At 45.6% G+C, this 19393-nt stretch overlaps 1 protein-coding gene across 4 annotated transcripts in view; it reads left to right on the top strand.

The window, feature by feature from the left end:
- Positions 1 to 19393, top strand: part of wdr33 (WD repeat domain 33) — a 178254-nt gene that overhangs the window by 121259 nt on the left and 37602 nt on the right. For all 4 annotated transcript variants that reach the window (XM_072474881.1, XM_072474878.1, XM_072474879.1 and 1 more), the window contains 5 exons: positions 7745 to 7842; positions 11224 to 11310; positions 11868 to 12007; positions 12815 to 12967; positions 15006 to 15809. In XM_072474881.1, the coding sequence (XP_072330982.1) occupies positions 7745 to 7842; positions 11224 to 11310; positions 11868 to 12007; positions 12815 to 12967; positions 15006 to 15809 (1282 nt within the window). The remainder of the gene's footprint in view (positions 1 to 7744; positions 7843 to 11223; positions 11311 to 11867; positions 12008 to 12814; positions 12968 to 15005; positions 15810 to 19393) is intronic.

Genomic DNA, 19393 nt, shown 5'->3' with positions numbered 1-19393 from the left:
GGACATTCACTTTTATCAATCGAGACATAGATTACAAAAGCAGGGAGGTCATGATGCAGCTGTATAGAACATAATAAGAACATAAGAACTAGGAGCAGGAGTAGGCCATCTGGCCCCTTGAGCCTGCTCCACCATTCAATGAGATCATGGCTGATCTTTTATGGACTGAGCTCCACTTTCCGGCCCGAACACCATAACCCTTAATCCCTTTATTCTTCAAAAAACTATCTATCTTTATTTTAAAAATATTTAATGAAGGAGCCTCTACTGCTTCACTGGGCAAGGAATTCCATAGATTCACAACCCTTTGGGTGAAGAAGTTCCTCCTAAACTCAGTCCTAAATCTACTTCCCCTTATTTTGAGGCTATGCCCCCTAGTTCTGCTTTCACCCGCCAGTGGAAACAACCTGCCCGCATCTATCCTATCTATTCCCTTCATCATCTTATATGTTTCTATAAGATCCCCCCTCATCCTTCTAAATTCCAACGAGTACAGTCCCAGTCTACTCAACCTCTCCTCGTAATCCAACCCCTTCAGCTCTGGGATTAACCTAGTGAATCTCCTCTGCACACCCTCCAGTGCCAGTACGTCCTTTCTCAAGTAAGGAGACCAAAACTGAACACAATACTCCAGGTGTGGCCTCACTAACACCTTTTACAATTAGACCATAAGACATAGAGACATAATTGTAGCATAACCTCCCTAGTCTTAAACTCCATCCCTCTAGCAATGAAGGACAAAATTCCATTTGCCTTCTTAATCACCTGTTGCACCTGCAAACCAACTTTTTGCGACTCATGCACGAGCATACCCAGGTCTCTCTGCACAGCAGCATGTTTTAATATTTTATTTAAATAATAATCCCATTTGCTGTTATTCCTACCAAAATGGATAACCTCACATTTGTCAACATTGTATTCCATCTGCCAGACCCTAGCCCATTCACTTAGCCTATCCAAATCCCTCTGCAGACTTCCAGTATCCTCTGCACTTTTTGCTTTACCACTTATCTTAGTGTTGTCTGCAAACTTGGACACATTGCCCTTGGTCCCCAACTCCAAATCATCTATGTAAATTGTGAACAGTTGTGGGCCCAACACTGATCCCTGAGGGACACCACTAGCTACTGATTGCCAACCAGAGAAACACCCATTAATCCCCACTCTTTGCTTTCTATTAATTAACCAATCCTCTATCCATGCTACTACTTTCCCCTTAATGCCATGCATCTTTATCTTATGCAACAACCTTTTGTGTGGCACCTTGTCAAAGGCTTTCTGGAAATCCAGATATACCACATCCATTGGCTCCCCGTTATCTACCGCACTGTTAATGTCCTCAAAAAATTCCACTAAATTAGTTAGGCACGACCTGCCCTTTATGAACCCATGCTGCTTCTGTCCAATGGGACAATTTCTATCCAGATGCCTCGCAATTTCTTCCTTGATGATTAGATTCCAGCATCTTCCCTACTACCGAAGTTAAGCTCACTGGCCTATAATTACCCGCTTTCTGCCTACCTCCTTTTTTAAACAGTGGTGTCACGTTTGCTAATTTCCAATCCGCCAGGACCACCCCAGAGTCTAGTGAATTTTGGTAAATTATCACTAGTGCATTTGCAATTTCCCTAGCCATCTCTTTTAGCACTCTGGAATGCATTCCATCAGGTCCAGGAGACTTGTCTACCTTTAGCCCCATTAGCTTGCCAATCACCACCTCCTTGGTGATAACAATCCTCTCAAGGTCCTCACCTGTCATAGCCTCATTTCCATCAGTCACTGGCATGTTATTTGTGTCTTCCACTGTGAAGACCGACCCCAAAAACCTGTTCAGTTCCTCAGCCATTTCCTCATCTCCCATTATTAAATCTCCCTTCTCATCCTCTAAAGGACCAATATTTACCTTAGCCACTCTTTTTTGTTTTATGTATTTGTAGAAACTTTTACTATCTGTTTTTATATTCTGAGCAAGTTTACTCTCATAATCTATCTTACTCTTCTTTATAGCTTTTTTAGTAGCTTTCTGTTGCCCCCTAAAGATTTCCCAGTCCTCTAGTCTCCCACTGATCTTTGCTACTTTGTATGTTTTTTCCTTCAATTTGATACTCTCCCTTATTTCCTTAGATATCCACGGTCAATTTTCCCTCTTTTTACCGTCCTTCCTTTTTGTTGGTATGAACCTTTGCTGAGCACTGTGAAAAATCACTTGGAAGGTTCTCCACTGTTCCTCAACTGTTTCACTATAAAGTCTTTGCTCCCAGTCTACCTTAGCTAGTTCTTCTCTCATCCCATTGTAATCTCCTTTGTTTAAGCACAAAACACGAGTGCTTGATTTTACCTTCTCACCCTCCATCTGTATTTTAAATTCCACCATATTGTGATCGCTCCTTCCGAGAGGATCCCTAACTATGAGATCCTGAATCAATCCTGTCTCATTACACAGGACCAGATCTAGGACCGCTTGTTCCCTCGTAGGTTCCATTACATACTGTTCTAGTAAACTATCGCGGATACATTCTATAAACTCCTCCTCAAGGCTGCCTTGACCGACCTGGTTAAACCCATCAACATGTAGATTAAAATCCCCCATGATAACTGCTGTACCATTTCTACATGCATCAGTTATTTCTTTGTTTATTTCCTGCCCCACCATAATGTTACTATTTGGTGGCCTATAGATTACTCCTATCAGTGACTTTTTCGCCTTACTATTCCTGATTTCCACCCAAATGGATTCAACCTTATCCTCCATAGCACCGATGTCATCCCTTACTGTTGCCCGGATGTCATCCTTAAATAACAGAGCTACACCACCTCCCTTACCATCCACTCTGTCCTTCCGAAAAGTTTGATACCCTCGGATATTTAACTCCCAGTCGTGACCATCCTTTAACCATGTTTCAGTAATGGCCACTAAATCATAGTCATTCACGATGATTTGCGCCATCAACTCATTTACCTTATTCCGAATACTACGAGCATTCAGGTAAAGTACACTTATGTTGGCTTTTTGACCTCTGTTCTGAATCTTAACACCTCGATCAGTAACCTCTCCTAAGATATATTTCCTCTTAACCTTTCTCCTAATTTTCCCTGTCGTCGAACCCATATCTTCATGTAACAACCTGCCGCGTCGCTTACCATTAATGTTTTCACTTCCCGTTTTATTTCTTTTAGTATTCCTGGTCCTATTCACTGAGCTCCCCTCAGTCACTGTACCTTGTACTGTTGCCCTTTTTGATTTTTGACTATGGCTTCTCTGCCTTACACTTTCCCCCTTACTCCCTTTTATTTCTGTCCCTGTTTTACTACCTTCCAACTTCCTGCATCGGTTCCCATCCCCCTGCCACATTAGTTTAAACTCTCCCCAACAGCTCTAGCAAACACCCACCCCACCGCCCCCCCCCCCAGGACATCGGTTCCAGTCCTGCCCAGGTGCAGACCGTCCGGTTTGTACTGGTCCCACCTCCCCCAGAACCGGTTCCAATGTCCCAGGAATTTGAATCCCTCCCTCTTGCGCCATCTCTTGAGCCACGTATTCATCCTCTCTATCCTGACATTCCTACTCTGAATAGCTCGTGGCACTGGTAGCAATCCTGAGATTACTACCTTTGAGGTCCTACTTTTTAGTTTAACTCCTAGCTCCCTAAATTCAGCTTGTAGGACCTCGTCCCGTTTTTTACCTATATCGTTGGCAACCTATGTGCACCATGACAGCTGGCTGTTTTCCCCCCGCCCACCCCCCCCCCCCTCCAGAATGTCCTGCAGCCGCTCTGAGACATCCTTGACCCTTGCACCAGGGAGGCAACATACCATCCTGGAGTCTCGATTGCGTCCGCAGAACCGCCTGTCTATTCCCCTTACAATTGAGTCCCCTATCACTATAGCCCTGCCATTCTTCTTCCTGCCCAGCTGCGCAGCAGAGCCAGCCACGGTGCCATGAACCTGGCTGCTGCTGCCTTCCCCTGGTGAGCCATCTCCCTCAACAGTATCCAAAGCGGTATATCTGTTTTGCAGGGAGATGACCGCAGAGGACACCTGCACTGCCTTCCTACTCTTGCTCTGTCTTTTGGTCACCCATTTACTATCTCCCTCAGTACCTTTCACCTGCGGTGTGACCAACTCGCTGAACGTGCTATCCACGACGTCCTCAGCATCGCGGATCCTCCAAAGTGAGTCCATCCGCAGCTCCAGAGCCGTCAAGCGGTCTAACAGTAGCTGCAACTGGACACACTTCTTGCACGTGAAGGAGCCAGGGACAGTGGACGTGTCCCTGAGCTCCCACATCGCACACGAGGAGCATGACACGGGTCTGAGATCTCCTGCCATGTCTTAAACCTTCGGTTAACTTCAACAATTACAATTCCCCCCCCCCCACAAAAAAAATTTAAATAAATAAATAAACAACGAAGAAAAAAATAAATAAATATACCAATTAAAAGAAACAGAAACACTACTTACCAATCACAAACAGCACTTCCTCCCCACCCAGCTTCGAATTCCCACCTCGATTCAAATTCCCAAACTCACTCTCTTGCTGTCTCACTCTGGCTGTCTTCTCTCTGGCTCACTGGGAGAACTCACTGGGAGTGAGTTTACAAGTTGCTCTTTTTAAACTGTCCTGAATTGACTCCCCTCCCCCACCTGCTTTTAGATCAAAGAGCTTTGGTGAGGCCACAGCTGGAGTACTGTGGGCAATTCTGGTTGCCACAATTAAGAATGGATGTGCATTAGAAGGGGTGCAGAGAAGATTCACCAGGATGTTGCCTGGCGAGGAACATTTAAGTTGTGAAGAGAGATTGGATAGGCTTAGGTTGTTTTCTCTGGAGCAGAGAAGACTGAGGGGCGACCTGATTGAGGTGTATAAGATTATGTGGGGCGTGGATAGGGAGCAGCTATTCCCCTTAGTTGAAGAGTCAGTTACGAGGGGACACGAGTTCAAAGTGAGGGATGGGAGGTTTAGGAGGCATTTGAGGAACAACCTTTTTACCCAGAGAGTGGTGACTGTCTGGAATGCACTGCCTGGGCGGGTAGTAGAGGCGGGATGCCTCACATCCTTTAAAAAGCACCTGGATAAGTACTTGGCATGCCAGAACATTCAAGGCTATGGGCCAAGTGCTGGCAAGTGGGTTCAAGTGGGCCTTTCATGAGAGTCGATGGGCTGAAGAGCCTCTTCTGCACTGTAGTACTCTGATTCTGTGAAAGTTACAGCACATGGTACTGGGGGGGTGGGGGTGGGGAGTACACTGGTGTGAATTGAGAACTGGTTAATGAGAGGAAACCGAGTAGGGATAAAAGGGTCATTTTCAAGTTGGCAGACCATGACTAATGGGGCACTGTAAGGATTAGTGTTTGGGCCCTAGCAATTCACAATCTATATCAGTGATTTGGACGCGACGGATCTTCCTGTCCCTCCGAGGTTGACCCCCCGCTCCACCGTGGCGGGTTCCCGGCAGCGGGGCAGGCAAGCCATGCAAAAGACCATAGCCTGCCTTTGGAGGGACTGGAAGATCCCGTCGATGGCCCATCTCATCAGCTGTAGGAAAACCCACCGCGCGGGGGGGCTGGAAAACCCCAGCCAGTATTTCCAAGTTTGAAGATGACATAATGCTAGGTGGATGTGTGAGTTATGACGAGAATGCAAAGATGCTTCAGGTGAATTTAGAGAGATTGAGTAATTGAGCAAGGATTTGGCAGATGGAATACAATGTGGATTAATGTGAGGTCATCCATTTTGGTTGGAAAAACAAAAATATGACTTCCTTCCTAAATGGTGAGGGGCTTGATAGTGTCGAACTTCAAAGGATGTCACTGCAAGCAATAAAAGGCAAATGGTATATTGGCCTTTATTACAAGAAGATTTTAGTGTTGGTGTAAAAATTCCTTACTGTAATTATATAGAGCCTTGGTGCGACCACATTTGGAGTATTGCGTGCCGGTTTGGTCATCTTCCCGAAGAAAAGATATGCTTCCATAGAGGGAGTGCAGCAAATGTTCTTTTTAAAATTCATTCGTGGGATGGGGGTGTCGCTGGCATGAATTGCCGATCCTTAATTGCCCTTGAGAAAGTGGTGGTGAGCTGCCTTCTTGAACCGCTGCAGTGCATGTGGTGCAGGTACACTGCAGTGCTGTTTCGGTGTGCGTTCCAGGCTTTTGATCTAGTGACAGTGAAAGAACAACTATGAAATTTCAGTCAGGATGGTGAGTGGCTTGGGGCGTAATTTCCAGGTGGTGGTGTTCCCTTGTGTGTATCCTTGTCCTTCTAGATGGTAGCGGTCGTGGGTTTGGAAGGTTAGGGTTAACGAGTGTTGATGAGTTCCTGGAGTGCATCTTTTCGATGTTACACACTACTACACTAAACTAATTCCTGGGATTAAGGGATTGTCCCTTGAGAAAAGGATAGCACAATTGCTTCACAGCTCCAGGGTCCCAAGTTCGATTCCGGCTTGGGTCAGTGTCTGTGTGGAGTCTGCACATCCTCCTCGTGTGTGCGTGGGTTTCCTCCGGGTGCTCCGGTTTCCTCCCACAGTCCAAAGATGTGCAGGTTAGGCGGATTGGCCATGATAAATTGCCCTTAATGTCCAAAATTGCCCTTAGTGTTGGGTGGGGTTACTGGGTTATGGGGATCGGGTGTAGGTGTTGACCTTGGGTAGGGTGCTCTTTCCAAGAGCCAGTGCGGTCTCGATGGGCTGAATGGCCTCCTTCTGCACTGTAAGTTCTATGTCGATGTAAAAGATTAAATAAACTGAGCCTTTATTCTCTAGAGTTTGGAAGAATGAGAGGTGATCTCATTCAAACTTACAGAAGACTCAACAGACTGGATGCAGACAGGGGGCAGGATTCTCCCATCCTCCAGCCACACGTTTCTCGACCGTGCAGCATTCGTCATTGTTTTCCCACGCCTAGTAGCACACCAGGCAGGCAAACAGAGTTCTCATGACTGTTTCCAAAGCTAGTTTTCCTAGCTAGAGGCAATGGCTTCAGCATCAAGCATAGATGAAACGTATACTCTCCCATTCTTCCAGCTTGCCATAAACAGATTGGAAAGATCTGCAGGCTGCTGATTGGCCTGCTTGGCTCCATTACGAACGTACCGTCTTGGGCATCAAGTCCTGGAGTGGGGTTTGAACCTGAATCTTCTGGCTCAGAGCCTGGGACACTACCCACTGTGCCACAAAACCTCCCTCAACATATGCTTACCAGTTGTTTCATTTCATTATACATTTCTCCCTCGCTTGTTCACACATAGGAGAGCAGATTTCAATCCTGGAAACTATTAGGGATAAAGGTTTAGAGCACCAAAGGAGCCCTAGGTTGAGATGAAGCACCTACTCATAAAGGAGTTGTGCCCTGTGTTGTTCTGTCCTAGTTTGGCTGACTTGAATGTGGTGGTCAACCCATGTTCAAGGAATAAGAATGGCCATGACCTCATTAAGTGTTCTTTCTTGAAAAATAAATTTTAGAGTACCCAATTCATTTTTTCCAATTAAGGGGTAATTTAGCGTGTCCAATCCACCTACCCTGCACATCTTTGTGTTGTGGAAGCGAAACCCACGCCAACACGGGGAGAATGTGCAAACTCCACACAGACAGTAACCCTGAGCCGGGATCGAACCTGGGACATCGGTGCCGTGAGACTGCAGTGTTACCCACTGCGTCATCATGCTGCCCCTCATTAAGTGTTCTTAATACTATAAAGCCAGCCTTGCAGTATGTTAAATTACATGCAACCTGTCATTGGCAGCAAATTCTGGACAAGGAACAGACCTGGCGACAAAATGAGGGATCGCTACAATCTCAACCTGCTTCCAGGGATGTCAGATGAAGCAGTTGGAGAGTACGGTAAGAATAGAATAAGCAGTATCTGAATATGTTAAATACTATTTTGCAGTGTTGTAAATAGTGGAAGAGACCAGACTATCCATTCACTTTGTAAATTAAGTACGTTTCTGCTAAGATGTACAAACCATAGAACATAGAACGATACAGCGCAGTACAGGCCCTTCGGCCCATGATGTTGCACCGAAACAAAAGCCATCTAACCTACACTATGCCATTATCATCCATATGTTTATCCAATAAACTTTTAAATGCCCTCAATGTTGACGAGTTCACTACTGTTGCAGGTAGGGCATTCCATGGCCTCACCACTCTTTGCGTAAAGAACCTACCTCTGACCTCTGTCCTATATCTATTACCCCGCAGTTTAAAGCTATGTCCCCTCGTGCTAGCCATTTCCATCCGCGGGAGAAGGCTCTCACTGTCCACCCTATCTAACCCCCTGATCATTTTGTATGCCTCTATTAAGTCTCCTCTTAACCTTCTTCTCTCTAACGAAAACAACCTCAAGTCCTTCAGCCTTTCCTCATAAGATTTTCCCTCCATACCCGGCAACATCCTGGTAAATCTCCTCTGCACCCGCTCCAAAGCTTCCACGTCCTTCCTATAATGCGGTGACCAGATCTGTACGCAATACTCCAAATGCGGCCATACCAGAGTTTTGTACAGCTGCAACATGACCTCATGACTCCGGAACTCAATCCCTCTACCAATAAAGGCCAACACTCCATAGGCCTTCTTCACAACCCTATCAACCTGGGTGGCAACTTTCAGGGATCTATGTACATGGACACCTAGATCCCTCTGCTCATCCACACTTCCAAGAACTTTACCATTAGCCAAATATTCCGCATTCCTGTTATTCCTTCCAAAGTGAATCACCTCACACTTCTCTACATTAAACTCCATTTGCCACCTCTCAGCCCAGCTCTGCAGCTTATCTATGTCCCTCTGTAACCTGCTACATCCTTCCGCACTGTCGACAACACCACCGACTTTAGTGTCGTCTGCAAATTTACTCACCCACCCTTCTGCGCCCTTCTCTAGGTCATTGATATAAATGACAAACAGCAATGGCCCCAGAACAGATCCTTGTGGTACGCCACTTGTAACTGAACTCCATTCTGAACATTTCCCATCAACCACCATCCTCTTCAGCTAACCAATTTCTGATCCACATCTCTAAATCACCCTCAATCCCCAGCCTCCGTATTTTCTGCAATAGCCTACCGTGGGGAACCTTATCAAACGCTTTACTGAAATCCATATACACCACATCAACTGCTCTACCCTCGTCTACCAGTTCAGTCACCTTCTCAAAGAACTCGATAAGGTTTGTGAAGCATGACCTACCCTTCACAAAGCCATGCTGACTATCCCTGATCATATTATTCCTATCTAGATGATTATAAATCTTGTCTCTTATAATCCCCTCCAAGACTTTACCCACAACAGACGTGAGGCTCACCGGCCTATAGTTGCCGGGGTTGTCTCTACTCCCCTTTTTGAACAAAGGGACCACATTTGCTATCCTCCAGTCCTCTGGCACTATTCCTGTAGCCAATGATGACATAAAAATCAAAGCCAAAGGCTCAGCAATCTCTTCCCTGGCTTCCCAGAGAATCCTAGGATAAATCCCATCAGGCCCCAGGGACTTATCTATTTTCAGCCTGTCCAGAATTGCCAACACCTCTTCCCTACGTACTTCAATGCCATCTATTCTAATAGCCTGGGTCTCAGCATTCTCCTCCACAACATTATCTTTTTCCTGAATGAATACTGACGAAAAATATTCATTTAGTATCTCGCCTATCTCTTCAGACTCCACACACAACTTCCCATCCCTGTCCTTGACTGGCCCTAATCTTACCCTAGTCATTCTTTTATTCCTGACATACCTATAGAAAGCTTTTGGGTTTTCCTTGATCCTACCTGCCAAATACTTCTCATGTCCCCTCCTTGCTCGTCTTAGCTCTCTCTTTAGATCCTTCCTCGCTACCTTGTAACATCAATCGCCCCAGCTGAAACTTCACACCTCATCTTCACATAGGCCTCCTTCTTCCTCTTAACAAGAGATTCCACTTCTTTGGTAAACCACGGTTCCCTCGCTCGACGCCTTCCACCCTGCCTGACCGGTACGTACTTATCAAGAACACGCAGTAGCTGTTCCTTGAACAAGCTCCACTTATCCAGTGTGCCCAACACTTGCAGCCTACTTCTCCAACCTATCCCCCCCAAGTCATGTCTAATGGCATCATAATTGCCCTTCCCCCAGCTATAACTCTTGCCCTGCGGTGTATACTTATCCCTTTCCATCACTAACGTAAACGTCACCGAATTGTGGTCACTGTCCCCAAAGTGCTCTCCTACCTCCAAATCTAACACCTGGCCTGGTTCATTACCCAAAACCAAATCCAAAGTGGCCTCGCCTCTTGTTGGCTTGTCAACATATTGTGTCAGGAAACCCTCCTGCACACATTGTACAAAAAACGACCCATCTAATGTACTTGAACTATATCTTTTCCAGTCAATATTTGGAAAGTTAAAGTCTCCCATCATAACTACCCTGTTACTTTCGCTCTTATCAAGAATCATCTTCGCCAACCTTTCCTCTACATCCCTAGAACTATTAGGAGGCCTATAAAAAACTCCCAACAGGGTGACCTCTCCTTTCCTGTTTCTAACCTCAGCACATACTACCTCGGAAGAAGAGTCTCCATCTAGCATCCTCTGCGCCACCGTAATACTGTTCTTGACTAGCAGCGCCACACCTCCCCCTCTTTTGCCTCCTTCTCTGATCTTACTAAAACACCTAAACCCCGGAACCTGCAACATCCATTCCTGTCCCTGCTCTATCCATGTCTCCGAAATGGCCACAACATCGAAGTCCCAGGTACCAACCCATGCTGCCAGTTCCCCTACCTTATTTCGTATACTCCTGGCATTGAAGTAGACACACTTCAAACCACCTACCTGAACACTGGCCCCCTCCTGCGAAGTCAAATCTGTGCTCCTGACCTCTGTACTCTCATTCTCCCATACCCTAAAACTACAATCCAGGTTCCCATGCCCCTGCTGCATTATACAGCAGAAAGCATTATACGTTGTACAGAATATAATGCAGCATGATCATGGGTTGTAATGAGATTGCAAATCTTGTTAATGTATAGTATAATGTAACACAAATATCTCTCGCAATAAATAGTTCCATGTGTGGTGAGAATGTGAGTCAGTCAGCTACTGACCTGGCATTTGGCCAACACAGGAGCTGTTTACTGCCTCGTGCTTCCTGTAAAGGGAAATAAACATTTAAGCGCAATATTTCATAAAGATGGAACTCCCTGAACACACCCTAAACTTTTATTTACATTTGGAATTCCACAGATGACATTGAACCAAACAGTCTATCGAGTATTCCTGGGATGGGCATTCCAGAGCAACTGAAACAGGCCTTGGAGCTAGAACAGGCCAGTAAGTGGATCACAAAGAATTTTATACTCTCAATAAGATTTAGCATGCTCTGCATGAATCTCCGTGTTTTGACCAACTGAACCACATGGACAGCCCTGCATGGTCATTGTGTTAAATTTGTCACATAGTCGATAGTTGCTGCCATTGTGTGCCTTTATTCATACATAAAGAACTGTCTTCTGGGTGAGTTATTCAAATAGCAATCCCAATGGGGCAGTACCTCAGCAGGAAGTTAGTCCCTTCAAGTGAACAAAGGAAAATAATTGGCAAGATGTAGGGGAGGGAAAAGATAAATATTTGATGCATTAAAACAACCTAATAAAACTCAGCAAAGAAGTCCCACTGTTTATCTCGCACAGCACAGATGACTAATTATATTGTTTGCTCAAGGTAAAAACAACCATTTATTGGGTATTGCTAGGGGTCAGCATGCCAACAATTCTTTCAGGCTTTAGCTGCACTTACAATCTTTCGACCTATTAAAACAAGTCGCACTAAACAAATGTCTAAAATCTGCTGCTTAGTTTTGTAGCCTTCTAAAGCATGATTGTTTACAGACAAAGAAGAGGCGAATGAGGTGGAGATGGCGATCCCAGGATTGGACTGGGGCATGGATGAGATGATGTTAAAGGATCAGAAGAAAGTGATACAGAAGAAAGTGCCCTATGCAAAGCCAATTCCGATGCAGTTTCAACAGGTCAGTTAGATCTAGTATGATTCACTCGTATCTGACACCATTGTAAAATTGACCTGCTTTGAATTCAGGAAATCCGTAACATAGCATATGATACACACTGAACCAGAAGGATCTGTGAAGAAAAAAACAGTATTAACGTTTCATGTTGATGATCTTTCTTTAGAAAAGGTCGAGTAGTTGAGTAGCCCATTGCCTTTCATTATGTAGACCCTTGCATGAAGAGGTTGGCTGTTTGGAATAGGGAATGGATGCTGCCTCTGCTTCCAGAATCTTATTCCTAATTACTAACTGTGGGAGAGGGAGGGTTTAACGGGTAAGATGGAAAGTATGCAGGGTTCCGAGCTTTTCTTTCTTTATTTCATGGGATGTGAGCATTTGCTCGGCCGTTTTAGGTGGTCGTTAATTGTTGTGGGTCTAGAGTCACATGTAGGCCAGACCGGGTAAGGATGGCAGATTTCCCTGCCTGGACATTAATGATTTTTACAACAGTCACCATCACTGAGACTAGCTTTAGATTCCATGTTTATTGATTGAATTTAAATTCCAACAGCAGGGATGTGAACCCGTTTTCCCAGGGGCCTGGGCCTCTGGATTTACCAGTCCAGTGACATTACCACTATTCCACCATAGCCCCTGCTTCATTAACCCCATGATATGGTATGCATTAAACGTACACCATCTACTGTAAAGAACTTTCAGTGAAGTGAGATGTTAGGAATTTGAAGCGACAGAAACGTGGGAAGCTGATGGAATTTGAAGTTCGGCAAAAAATGTGAATATTATGTCATCTCTACCATCTGTCTGCAGGCATGGTCCCAAAACAAGGTTCTCACAATCCCTGTTGAGGAGCCAAAGATTGAGAGGACAGAAGAGAAGAAACAAGATGAAAAGAAGAAATCTCAAGCAGAAATCGAGCAGGAGATGGCCGCTCTACAGTATACCAATCCTCTGCTCTTAGAGGTTAGAGAAGACTTTCATTTTCTCAGTCCTTATAACCTGGGCATATCTAGCTTGTTGTCAGTGGCTCTTGAGAAGCTTATTTTTGGTTATTAGCTTTCAGACATCTTCTTTAACATGAACGGAAACGCAAACTAAATTGTTGGAATCTTTTACTGCCGATCGTTGGATCCAAAGGACGAAACAAATGTTTAAAAGTGATGGGTGAATCAAGAGGGTTGTTGCATTGAAAAGGCAGCATGTTGCCGCATGTGCAGGTTAGGTGTGGGAATATATCAGTGCACAATGATTTTATGGTCTCAGTCGACCAGCGAGCACAGACGCATTTTTAATGGAGTGGAAAATCAGAGGAAATATTGCACTGAGTTACTTGTGCATGCAGTTCCCAGCAGCGCAAATAACTTTTCTGTAAATCCTTCGTCTCATTACGTCTGAAAACAACAGCTCTACTGTTTTATTTTAGTCTCGGGCTGCAGGGGAAACATAATGCTGAAGGTGCAAGCTCAGTCATTGCAAAGAATCATCGCAGAATCATAGAATTTACAGTGCAGAAGGAGGCCATTCGGCCCATCAAGTCTGCACCGGCCCTTGGAAAGAGCAGCCTATTTAAGCCCACAGCTTCACCCTATCCCAGTAACCCCACCTAACCTTTTTTGCACACTAAGGACAATTTATTACGCCCAATCCACCTAACCTGCACATCTTTGGACTGTGGGAGGAAACCGGTACACCCGGAGGAAACCCACGCAGACATGGGGAGAACGTGCAAACTCCACACAGATAGCGATCCAAGCCGGGAATCGAACCTGGGACCCTGGAACGGTGAAGCAATTATGCTAACCACTGTGCTACTGTGATGCCCTATTGAGTATGCAAGGGTTTACTGCATAGTTTCATAGAATTTACAGTGCAGAAGGAGGCCATTCGGCCCATCGAGTCTGCACCGGCTCTTGGAAAGAGCACCCTACCCAAGGTCAACACCTCCACCCTATCCCCATAACCCAGTAATCCCACCCAACACTAAGGGCAATTTTGAACACTAAGGGCAATTTATCATGGCCAATCCACCTAACCTGCACATCTTTGGACTGTGGGAGGAAACCGGAGCACCCGGAGGAAACCCACGCAAACACGGGGAGGATGTGCAGACTCCACACAGACAGTGACCCAAGCCGGAATCGAACCTGGGACCCTGGAGCTGTGAAGCAATTGTGCTAACCACCATGCTACCGTGCTGCCCCTTGTTGCACTAGCAACCAAAGTGATCACGCATTGAGGACATCACAGCTGAGCCCTGCTCTTCTCACAGCTGGACACTCCCAGTGGATATCACTGGGTAGATGTTGTGGTGGTCTCTGAAGGGTGATCACACAGGCTTTGAGGCCAGTTTTTTCTCTCCGTCTTTGTTGAGAAGGGCTAATTCAGCAGAGACACAATTGAACTGGACTTTATGATTTGTATGTCTCAGCTCACTGCCACTATTCCTTTGCAGAGCTGCATTCCTTGCTTTCCTGTCATTGTTCCTTATGTGTTTCCATCATAAAATTTTGGGTAGTCAAAACAGTACATATTAAGTTAAAAGCAAGTTGCTGCAGATGCTGGAATCTGAAACAAAAAACGAAAATACTTGACAATCTCAGCAGGTCTGACCGCATCTGTGGAGGGAGAAGGGAGCTAACGTTTCGCGTCCGGATGGCTCTTTGTCAGAGTTTTGACAAAGAGTCACCCAGACTCGAAATGTTAGTTCCTTTCTCTATCCACAGATGCTGTCAGACCTGCTGAGATTGTCCAGCATTTTCAGTTCTTGTAGCTCATAATGTGGTTGGGATCAGGAACGGAACATTAGCATTACTTGAGACTTCTATCAATGCCGCATAGCCGCCTAAAAAAAATGTATTTGATGCGCTCCATTACCCAATTCCTAAAGATAGCCTTGTCAGACTGAAATGTGTACCCAGTTTCTTCGCTAGTTTCCGATAAGTTTCCAAATCGGACGAGGAAAGACTTTTTACATTTTGCCTGTTTTGTTCCTTCCATACAGCAACTCAAGATCGAAAGGATGGCACAGAAACAGGCAGAACAAGTGCAGCAGCAGCAGCAGCAACAACAACAGCAGCAGCAACAAGGAGCTCCTTTACCTCCACAGTCTTTCCCAGGGCAAGGATTTATCTCACAACCTCCACAAGGATTTCAACAGCCCCATGCACCTCAGCCGATGCAGATGAATATGCCACACGGACATTCAGGACCCCAAGGCAATTTCAGACCACCAGCACCTCCAGGACAAATGGGTCTTCAAGTTCCCCCACTCATGCAGGGTCCTGTGGTGGCCCAAGGATTAATGGGTCCCCAGGCACACGCAGGGCCACAAGGAATTCATGGTCCAGGAGGTCCTCCAGGACCTCAAGGACATCCAGGGCCACATGTTGCACCGGGTTTTCCAGGCCCCCAAAATCATCCTGGACCTCAAGGACAGCAAGGACCACATGTTCAACAAGGTTTAGGACCTCAAGGTCATTCGGGGTCACAAGGACATCCAGGGCCCCAGGGAATGCAGGGGCCAACGGGTCCAAGAGGGATGCAAGGTCCTCCAATGCAGGGACCTCCCCAGGGAATGCAGGGACCTCCCCAGGGAATGCAAGGCCCTCCACAGGGAATGCAAGGACATCCCCAGGGCATGCAAGGACCATCAGGACCTCAAGGGCCTCAGGGTGCACCGGGAGGGCCACCACATCCTCAGCCAGGTAGTGCAAACGCACAAGGGCCGCCACATCAAGCTCCTTCCTTTCAGCAACCAGCCAAGCCATCATTGTTGGGCGATGGACCTAGAATGCCATTCAACCAGGTAGGTCGTCTTGTATTTATTAGATTGTACACTTGAGTATTGCGCTAAATATATCGATCTATAGTACAGCATTGCACATGCAAGGAGGCCTTTTGGTTTTAACTGAATATTTGAAAACTGGTACTGATTCAGAAAAAGCGCAGATTCCATTCACAATTACATCAACTTGGCCAACAGTGCCTCCTGACCATTGTTGATACCTGTCCCACTTTTCCAGGTTTCCACTGCTAATGTTCAGGCATATTAACACCTGGAATGGCAAACATCAGCAACCCCAGGAGAGGAAGGTGGGGGGGGCATCCATCCTAGCAGTAAGGTGCAGGCTAGATAGAAGAGCATGCCTTAGTGAGGCAATCAGACCAACGATGAGAATTGAAGACCTGTGAATTAAGGTGGCCCACAGGTAACATGCTTTCCACATGTGTGTTTCTGAATAATCTGTTGCGCCATGCAGAGTGGAATTTACTTTGAATACACCTGATGTTAGGATATTAACATCAAAGCAAGAAATATTCTAGGGCATGGTGCTTCACTTGCAAGCTTCCATATTATTTTTGAGTGTCCAAACATCATATAAGACTAAAGAATAAAAGATTTTCATTTATGTGGCACATGTCTCTGCGAAACATCTCAAAGTGCTTCACCTGCAAGAACCTGTTACCGTGTATTTACCCATTTTTCTCAAAGAAATGTGCCACAAACAGTAAGTAAGTAAAGTCGCCATATGACCACCTTTTGAGGGGAAAAGCTGACTGGTGGTGATTTAACCTGAGGATTACCACACCTCAGGCAAGGGGCAAGATTGAGACGGCGGGGCCTTCATGAACACACTTGGCCGATATGGGAATTGAATCCGCGCTGTTGACTTCTCACTGTGTCCTGAACCAACTATCCAGCAAACTGAGCTAAACCTGCTCCCATTGGCACTGTAGAGAGCAACAGATGGTGAGGGTAACGGCAGATATTATATTTGTTAATCTTTATTAGTGTCACAAGTAGGCTTACATTAACACTGCAATGAAGTTACTGTGAAAATCCCCGAGCCGCCACACTCCGGCGCCTGTTCGGGGTACACTGAGGGAGAATTCAGAATGTCCAAATTACCTAACAGCACTTCGTTCAGGACTTGTGGGAGGAAACTGGAGCACCCGGAGGAAACCCACGCAGACACGGGGAGAACGTGCAGACTCCGCACAGACAGTGACCCAAGCGGGACTCGAACCCAGGACCCTGGCGCTCTGAAGCAACAGTGCTAACCTCTGTACTCAGCCACTCCAGGAATTGAATCCGCGCTGATGCCTTACTCTGCATCACAAACTAGCTGTTCAGCCAACTGAGCTAAACCAGCAACGACCCTCCAAACAGTAGTGATATGAATGATCTGTTAATCCTTTGCATAAAAGGCAGGGAGAATTCTTTGTTCATCTGTGATTAACCTCCACTGAGGTACAGGCTAATTTCTGATCAAAGACTGCTGCTTTTAACAAAGCTGCAATTCTTCAGTATTGCAAGCCTAGATTTTGATTCTGCAGGAGGGCTTGAAACCACAGCTCTCTGGCCCAGAGACGAGAGTGCTGTCTCTCGTACTCTACTCTTGGGAGCATGTTAATACACTCTGAAATGCAATTGGGCAGATGGATATCCTGTAACCCTTTCTCAGTTACTTTTGAGTGCTGGATGCATTTTGTACCCAACTCTGTCAGGAGATTAAGTTAGAGCAAGTACATGCACGTGCTATGGAATGAATGGATTGTTGAGTCTTAATACAGTTTATTGTGCCATGCAGCACTGTTTCATTCTGTACACGCTTTTTGGAAACACACAGTTTCCTATAGTACCATGTGGCTGTTATGGCCTTTAGCCCCGTTGGTAGCATTTTTACCTCTGAGCCAGAAGGCTCACGGTCCCAATCAAGATTTGAGTATATAATCCAAGTTGACCATTCACTGCAAAATTGAGGGAGTGCTATATTGCCCGAGATCAACTGTTAAACTAAAATCTGTTCTGTTTAGTTCAGGTGAATGTTATGGATGTCATGATGCTATTTGAAGAGGAGCGGAAGGTTCTCTGCTTCTGTCTGCTAGCCGGGCACTGCCCAGGTGGTATTGTCAGCTGGCATGGACACTGTCAGGGTACCAGGTTAGCACTGCCAGGGTGCCAAGCTGGCACCTTTTGCTCAAGTGCGCGTGATTGGGCCGGCAGTGCCCGGCGAGGGTCTTTTTTGGGGGGGGGGAGAGGCGCTGCGGGGACCTTCCCATAGTGCGTTGGGGCTTGGAGGACGTTCGGGGGTCATTTGGGGGGCCTTGGAAAATGGCGTTCCGGTCTCGCTACAATGGGGCGTTCCGGCGAGCGGAGATCCCCAATGTACAAAATGAGGTTCTGTGCGATCTTGGCAGTGCGTTCCCCATTCAAGCCCCTTATTCAACGCGTGTCGCGTTGAATAGCCATGTGTTTCCCAACACCGCGAGTGCTGGGAAACACATGGCTAAACGCACGCGCTCGGGGACTTTGTCCCTTTTGGGAAAATCGCGCCCATTGTTTACAAAATGGCTGCTGTGATGTCTGCATAATGGCTACTGCCCTTCAGAAAGATTATGGCATGTGAAGTGCTTTGGGGGAATGCAATGAGGCTATTGTTTAAATGTAAATCTGTTTCATAATTGGGAACTATAAAATTAGAGCCAGCCAACTACGTTGAGATTTGATTGGGAATATCTGAACTTATCCTCAAAGCCCTCAAGATTGATAGGATTAATTCATTATGTTTTCTCTTAATAGTTCATGGGATGTGGGCACCGCTGGCAAGGTCAGCATTTATTGCCCAACCTAAATGCCCTTGAGAAGGTTTCATCCACATATTTTCTGCATAGCTAAAGGAACTCCAGTAATGGTATTTCTCAACCCTGGTTAGGCCATGGTGGATTCAGTGAAATGACCTCCTCGTTCTCTATATTGTCCAGCATTTTAAAGACCTGAACCATATCCAAACTCCAATCTTTGAATGAGGACTATTTAAATTCTGTCAGCCAGAGGTGCAAGTCCCAGAGTAATTGTGGTCATTCCTATCTTCTGCATTGCATTAATATACTTTAGAGAGATTCAGTCAATGACCTCACCATCGAAATGCATCTTTATTCAAGAATGGGCTTTTAGTTAACAGCTTCCTGTTGACACTCCAGTGCAAAACGGAGGGACACTGCAGTATCCTTTGGATTAGACATCTGACCCTTCAGGCAGACATAAAAGATTCAAAAATATTTTTTCAAAGCTGAGCAGGGAAGTGTCCTGACAATATTTATCCTTCAATCAACATCACAAAAAACAGATTATCTGGTCATAATTGCATAGCTGTTTATAGAAACTTGCTGTGTGCAAATTGGCTGCCACATTTTCGAAATTATAAGTGATTCCACTTCAAACATTCTTCATCAAAGCACTATAAAAAAACAAGTTTTTCTTTTTATATAGGCTGAATTAATGGTTGATAATTGCACTCAAATCAAATTTGTCATTGGCCATCTACCCATCTAGCATGTTTTGTATTACTGTATCAATGTGTTTCACCTTCTGTTTACTCACATTCA

Source organism: Scyliorhinus torazame, chromosome 14 (assembly GCF_047496885.1).
Source record: "Scyliorhinus torazame isolate Kashiwa2021f chromosome 14, sScyTor2.1, whole genome shotgun sequence".
NCBI lineage: Eukaryota > Metazoa > Chordata > Chondrichthyes > Carcharhiniformes > Scyliorhinidae > Scyliorhinus > Scyliorhinus torazame.
Note: the sequence above shows the minus strand (reverse complement) of the source record. Positions and strands in the feature narration are given on the sequence as shown.